The 7,432-nt window shown below is 39.3% G+C and overlaps 1 protein-coding gene across 1 annotated transcript in view; it reads left to right on the top strand.

Annotated features, from left to right (window-relative positions):
- Window positions 1–7,432, top strand: part of PAK3 (p21 (RAC1) activated kinase 3) — a 107,084-nt gene that overhangs the window by 22,405 nt on the left and 77,247 nt on the right. Inside the window, exon 3 of the mRNA XM_077776455.1 lies at window positions 6,182–6,282. Coding sequence (XP_077632581.1) covers window positions 6,182–6,282 — 101 coding nt within the window. The remainder of the gene's footprint in view (window positions 1–6,181; window positions 6,283–7,432) is intronic.

The following is a 7,432-nucleotide window of genomic DNA, read 5'->3' as shown; positions in this document are numbered from 1 at the left end:
GACAGAGATGAGGGAGGCAGAAGTTTGAGTAAAGTGGAAACATTCTGGAATATTCAGTAAGAATGAGTGGGAAAGGAAGTTGGCAATAGGCAAGAAGAATATTGTCAAATGCCATCAATGATCAAACAATGATCTCTGACTTTTGTAAAAAGTCTGCATGGCTGTGCAAATTTTTTTCCTCCAACAACTCATCAGCCTTAGTATAGAAGTGGAGGTTTCATGGGTGGATTGTATCAGAGTAGGTTTTTGCAAGAAAATTGCAAGAGTGGGTCAAAGGGTGGCACTGCTTCCAGGGCAGTTGCTTAAGAGCAATTTAAATGGTGAACCAGGGGTACCTAGATGACTCAGTCAGTTAAGCATCTGACTCTTGATTTTGGCTCAGGTCATGATCTCATGGTTCATGAGTTCATGATCCCATGTCAGGCTCTGCACTGACAGCATGGAGCCTGCTTGGGATTCTCTCTCTTCCTCTGTCTCTTCCCACCCCCTCCACTCATGCCCACCCTTTCTCTCAAATAAGTAAACTTAAATTTTAAATGATGGACAAAACAGTGTAGGCCAGGAGAAAGCTAGGAACTTGGCTAAAAATGGAGGGATCCAGAAACTACAGGCTTTGTTGAGATGAAAGAACAAGGAAAATAGGATTAAGGTCTGGAAAGAGAGGGCTAGAAGGATGGGAGGCTACTATAACAGGGTTTAATGTTTCAAAGAAAGGGTAATTCTGGATAATGAAAAGGCCTGGAGTACCTTTGCTCCTCCACTCCATCTGCTCTTATGAAGCTTAGAAAATCATTTGCCCAGTTCCCACCTCCAGAAATACTGATACAGTAGGTCCTGGTGGGGCCTAGACATTGGTCTTCCATGGAACTCTGCAGGTTATTCTGATGAGCAGCCTTGGTTGAGAACCCCAACCAAGGTTCTGAGTTAGTGGTGGCCATGGAAGTAGATTGAAGTTGAAGAGAGTGAAATTCATTAGAATTGAGGGGGGCCAAGAGTTAAAAGGAAAAAGTGTGAAAACGTGTCCACTTATATATCATGTTTCACAGAGCAATGATAGTATTGAGGGTAGGAAGGAAGACTGGGAGCCCAAGTCCTCAATGGATAAGGGGACCTGGTTGAAGAGCACTAAAGGACAATAACCTCAATGGAGGGGGTTTTGTAGGCAAGTGCAGAAGTACTGATCTCAGATAAACAGGTTGGAATGAAAAAGCGGGAAACCCTGCCCTCCCCCATTTCTCCAGGCCTAAGGACTTGGGATAGGGAAGAATGAGAAGCATCCATCAGAATTATCTGAGGAAGTGGTACCCTTGGAGAGTAGAATTTAAAATTGTTTTTCTCCACCCCAGTTGCTTTTTTTTAATGCTTATTTATTTTTGAGAGAGAGACAGAGTGCGAGTCAGGGAAGGACAGAGAGAGAGGGAGACACAGAATCTGAAGCAGGCTGCAGGCTCCATGCTGTCAGTGCAGAGCCCAATGTGGGGCTTGAACTCATGAACGATGAGATCATGACCTGAGCTGAAGTCAGATGCTTAACTGACTGAGCCAACCAATCACCCCTTCACCCCAGTTGATTAATGGAAATACCTGAAGAGCTTTAAAAATTAAAGGTGCTGGGTTCTGCCCCAGACTAACTGAATCTGAATCTCTGGGGGTGAGGCTCTGATGTCTCTCCCTCTTCTCTTTCACTCTCTCTCATAAGATTCTTAGATGAGAGAGATGCACAGTGAATTTTGGGAACTGGAGGCAAGAAGTAAAGAGAACATTTAATGAGAGGTTGAAGGTGTAGAGGGATTGGTAATGGGGCAAGATATAGCCACTGGGGAAACGCAGAATACTGATTGGGGTAGGGTGTATAGGAAATGATAGATTATTAGAGGGGCTTTTCTTTCTTTATAAGGTAGTGGAATGGAGAAAGATGTCAGGATGAGAGACTCTGGAGAGGTTCACTGGCCCCTGCAATGAGAACTCATGTGCACCCAGAGGGTCCCTGGGGCAAACACTTTGCTGTTTATCATGTGGCCTTCATTCTGTATTCCAGTAGAATATGGGTGATACACTTAGAAAGTGGTACTCATTTAGGCTTCTGCTCTCCGCAAATATCAACCCAGAGCTGATTAAGCTGAGTCTTATCAACCCAAGATTCAGGTTAAACTGAAGCTTAATGTAAACAACCAATGCTGAGTAGAATTTTCTGGGGGAGATACATATCAGTGCTCCTGAAAAAGACAAAAAATCCTCATCTCATCTAAGCTCCATTCAATACTAAACATTTTCTGAAGACTAGGACTCAAAAATGTTGGGTTTTTTTTAAAAAATGTTACTGAATAGTAAATAGTGTAGCTGTTAAGAACATATGTTCTATAAACATAGGACCTTGGTTCAAACTCTGGCTCTGACACCTCCCAGCTGTATAACCTTAGGTATGTGGTTGAACCTCACTCTCATTTTCCTTATTTAGAAGAACAATAATTAGACAATAATAATAAGGACTGTCTAATGGGATTAACTGAATATTCCATATATGATAATCATTAAGTGTACAGACATAAGCCAGGTGCTAGGGAGTGTGAGAATGAATAAAATATAGGCTCTGCTGTCAAGTGTCTCAAATTTTAGCTAGAGAGACAGGTATGTAAAGAAGAAATAACAATCCAGTGTTTCAGACATGCCAGGCTCAGAGTTTGCCCTGGACAGGTCTGTGGGAGCCTGAAGAGAAGGGCATTTAACTTTGTCTGGAGAGGGAACACAGGACAAGACTTTCCAAAGAAGAGGAAGCCCAAGAGTGAAAAGTAAGGACTAATGGGAGTTATCCACCCAAATTGCAGGAGGTAGGGAGAGGGATCATGGTAAGAGATAAGACTTTCCAGACCTTAGCTTAGCATGAAAGTCTTGGCAGTAATAAAAAATCCAGAAGTTTGGGGAGCATGACATGGGTATGGGACAGTGGCATATTCTTGTCTATGGCAAGAATAGATAATGGAGAGGTGAGCTGGAAGCAGATCCTGGAGGTCCTTGGGCAGCATTCTCATAAGCATGAACTTTTACCATATGGGTAATGGGGAACCATTTAAGAATCTTAAAGGCAGGAATGTGGTCAGATTTGTATATTCCAAAGGCTGCTCTGGCCACAAAGTAACGAATTGCAGGAGGCAAGATCGGAGGCATTAATACCAGGTGAGAAATGCTAGCACCTCGGACTAAGGTAATGGTTCGTGGGGGTGAAAGGAAGATGGTGGATTCAAGATGAGTCTAGGAAATAGAATATAACTTGGTGACCAATTAAGATAGAAATACAGTTAAAGAAGCTCCCAAATTTATGGCTTGGTCAGTTGNATATTCCCAGCAAATTAGGGGCACCCCAAACATGGCCACATATTTATTTTGTATATGTAGTTTTTAGAAAGACTTAACCATCATAGGCATATAAGAAGAGGCTTTTTGGACATTCTTACCTTTTTACACTTTAGTATTGTTTTTATCTGAATTACGTAAAGGAGAGAAGGGGTCATAATCTTTTCATTTATTAGGGCCTCCCAAAGGAGAAGGTATCTAAAGTTTGAATCCTTTTCTGATCTGAGTGGTTAGTGGTGTCATTTCACTGAGAGAACGTGGACATTGGAAGAAGAGTAAGTTTGGGCTTCCTTCCTGCCTTTGTTATGCTTAGCCCTGAAGTGAAGGGAATGGCATGATTAGTCTGGTAAGAGGCTGGGAAACCTTACCTTCTAGAGCCTTGGCCTTCTAGAGTAACTCCATTAAGTCAATTCATACAGCTCAATCCAAGTGGAGTGTTTATGTCTAAGTCAATATGCTTCAAACACTCAGCCAATACTAATGGAAAGTAGGGAGAGACTACTGGTAAGAGAGGTGATGAATACAAGTGGATACAATGATTTAAGACAGATTAAGCTAAGTTCTCAACTTGAAGTCCAGGAAAGTTCTGAATCTCTGAAATTATATGCAGAATTGGGTAGATGTATGTTTTATGGGCAGAAAATCCAAAGCTTTGTAAAGATTTTTCAAAGCAGCCTTTGACTCCAAGAAAGTCACCAACCACCAGGAGTAGATTAACTATAAAGTGACTAAAACCTCTTTAGAGTTCTTCACTTACCTGGGACTCTTATAAGACCCCAGAAGGGGCCCTAGCAATCTCATTTTTTTTTTTTAACTGAAAGTTTTTTTTTAACTATATACAATTCCTCTCAAATTGTATAAAGTGTTTGATCCCATAGTATCTGGATCTACACCTGCCAACCACAGATTAGGGAATAGTGTCTGGGAGTGGATGCCATCTAAGAGGAATGAGTGTCAGGAAGGAATTGTTAAAGGCCAAAGACTGCATTACAGAAGGCAGAAGGGGAAGCAATGTCAATAAAATAAAGAACGGTCACCAAGGGAGGTGAATCAGACCACATTGTCAAGGAAATAGAGAGGTAGTCAACTATGTCCAATATGGATGGAAGGGCAGAGAAGATGCAAAATAAGGGAATGATCACAGGAGTAGCTAGGATGCCTGTGGTGGTTCTGAACAAGTAAACATGGCAGTCAAACAAGTGTGAGTTGTAGCCATGGTGCAAAAACATGCAGAGGAAGTAGGAACACCAACAAAAAAATTCTATGCTTGACTGTGGAGTTACGATAATATTCAATAAAGTAGGCTTGCTGTAAAAATGACATCTATGCTGAAGTTTAGATGTCACATAGGTACTTTTCAAAATGAGTCTTAAATGTGTTCCATGGCCAGGCAGAGGCATTGAGTGACCCTTGTCCCTCCACCACTGACCCCCCGCCTCCAACCTTTCTTTCTTAGTTCTGTATCTTACTCTTCTTACTACTTGAATTTCCATATTTTTGCCCTATATCTCTGTCCTCTGGCTGGAGATAAGGAGCAATGAAAGAGGGTAGAAAGAGAAAAGAAGCTATATGAATGACATTTGAGCATGAAGGGTTTTAAATCTAAAATTTCTCCTGGGTAACCCACAAAAACAATAATCCATATATGGTTAATTGAATGTTGTCTGAAATTCAGGCCAAGGAAATATCTATTTGAACCAGAATGTTCTAAATTGACCACCCTGGGCAATTCTGAGGTTGACTGGTTTCAATTGGGCAAACCATGCTGACTTTCCCATTAATAGGAGGGTGAGTATTATTATTATATTTTTTTGGTAGGAGATATACCCTGATCAGAGGCACATTCTCAGATCTGCTTATATGTTTGTTATGGAATCTACCTGATGTCATTTTACATTTATGCAGTGACTTCCTCCTGGAATCTATTTCAAGATAAACTAATTTCATTACAGTTCCCAACTTAATTTCTCTTGTGATGATATCTTTAAAGGCTTTTGATATATTAACTGTGGATGTGCTCATTTATAATTGTGTCACTATGAAAAATCCACTACTTGAGGACAATGATTTTGATTGGCTAATATGACAAAATATATTAGGGACATGGAAAAAGAGCTACAGACTAGAATGTCTAAACCAAGGCATTGATTTGAGGTTACTTGAGAACTAAACAAAGTTAATTCAGTAAAAATAAGCAGTTTGTGGGGTTTTTTTACTGACAAAGTGCTGGGTATGAAATGATTAAAATCATTTTTAATGATAAAGATTTGTGACACGATTGATCTGCAATAGTGTTCTAATTGAAAGAAGACCAAGAGTCTATGCTTCACAATGTAAACATGTAAATTAAACAAGTCTTAGCTGCTTGATACTTAGCTATGGTTAACATGGAAATAGTTCATAACACTTTTACGGATAGCTTAAGCATTTCCCCAGGCTTTCGTTCTAATAGTAAGCCTTAGCTTGACTTGAACATAATTAATATATTCTTTAGTAGGTCCTATTTGACCCAACAAAGCCAGATGAGCACAATATACCTAGATACCTGCTGGTTACATTATTAGACTGGTAGAGGACATAAATCAGTTTGACTGCAAGTTTTGTTTGAATTGGACTTAGGAAATTTGTAAATTATGGGGATGTAACATTTTTGTCAAACTCTCAGCTACTTCTGCAAATGAAATTGTAATTTCTGGAGTGAAATACTATGAAAAGTGTGTTGGAAACGATTGTCTTTCACCTTTGTAACTGTTTTTATGAACCTAATTGTACAACTTATGGATGACAAAACTATAGCCCAAATAAATACATGTTAACATTTTGCCTTTAGCCAATAAGAAGAAGGAGAAAGAGCGCCCAGAGATCTCTCTTCCTTCAGACTTTGAACATACGATTCATGTGGGGTTTGACGCAGTCACCGGGGAGTTCACTGTAAGTAAACTACTTATTTTGTTTTGCAAGCCATGAAAAGTTCCTTTATGAAAATAGGGTTCAAGAAAGCATTTTCATGTCACAGACATGGACACAGACAATCACAGGTGGAACTAGAGAGTGGCAAGAGTATTGATAAAATTATTTTGTCCATTGTAAAAATGTCTGATCACAGTTAGTCTTCAACTTGATTGAAAATGTTAATTTTCCCTGGCCCAGGGGAGGTAGTCCTGGTAGAGAGACTCTATTGAGTCTGTGCTTTGTTTGAAGTGAATCAGAGAATCATTGATTCAATTTGGCCAGTGAAGACAGCCTATCTGATTAATTCAGGATTTACATTGGAATCTGGATTACCCAGATTAACTAACTAAACCAAACAAAAATCTCTGTAAAACTGACCTGCTCTCTGCTTTGATTCCAAGAACATAGCTTATCTTTAGGCTTATTAACAGGTATATTTTGTAGACATTCAAAACAACAAACCCCATGCTTCAGGAAGAATATTTATGGATATATCACATGTACTATAGTAGTTATGTGCTTTATAGATATACAGTCCACAGTTAATATCAGTAAGAATTCTCCAGAAAGACCATAGCTCTAGATTCAGCCTTTCTTTGGATATTTTTTTAAAGATCTCGCATATTTGTCTATAGATGGATGAAGGGAAAGATGTAGCTAGAAATATGTCCCCAGGAGGATCAGCTACCTTTTTCCATACTAGTAAGGATCTCAATAAAAATGTACATTCTGGGATAATGAGTAATTTTGAATGCATTCAGAAAAAAATCTTTGATGATATCACCNGACAACTTAACTTGATTTGGAGAAGCAAACCAAGTCTCTGAATTGACAGCCAAATTACCTTTTTTTTTTTTTCCTGGAAGTAAGCAATATGAGAATAAAATCAAAACTGAGTAAACATCTTGGCCTTGTAAAGCAATGTGAACTGATTATATTTCTGAGTATATTTCTATACTCTCAGTAGCAAGCAGAAGAGAACAGAAAGAGGTACTGCCATTGATAAAGCTGAGACACCAGTAGTTTTTAACCATTTCATTACTGGAGTCAGAGACATTATTCTAATGGCCTTGAGTTTGAGTCTGGCCTCTGCTCTTTACTGTATTTGAGAATATTTTCTTTGCTACAC

Source organism: Crocuta crocuta, unplaced genomic scaffold (assembly GCF_008692635.1).
Source record: "Crocuta crocuta isolate KB4526 unplaced genomic scaffold, BGI_CrCroc_1.0 scaffold238, whole genome shotgun sequence".
Taxonomy (NCBI): Eukaryota; Metazoa; Chordata; class Mammalia; order Carnivora; family Hyaenidae; genus Crocuta; species Crocuta crocuta.
The sequence above is the reverse complement of the archived record's forward strand: the minus strand, read 5'-3'. Positions and strand labels throughout refer to the sequence as shown.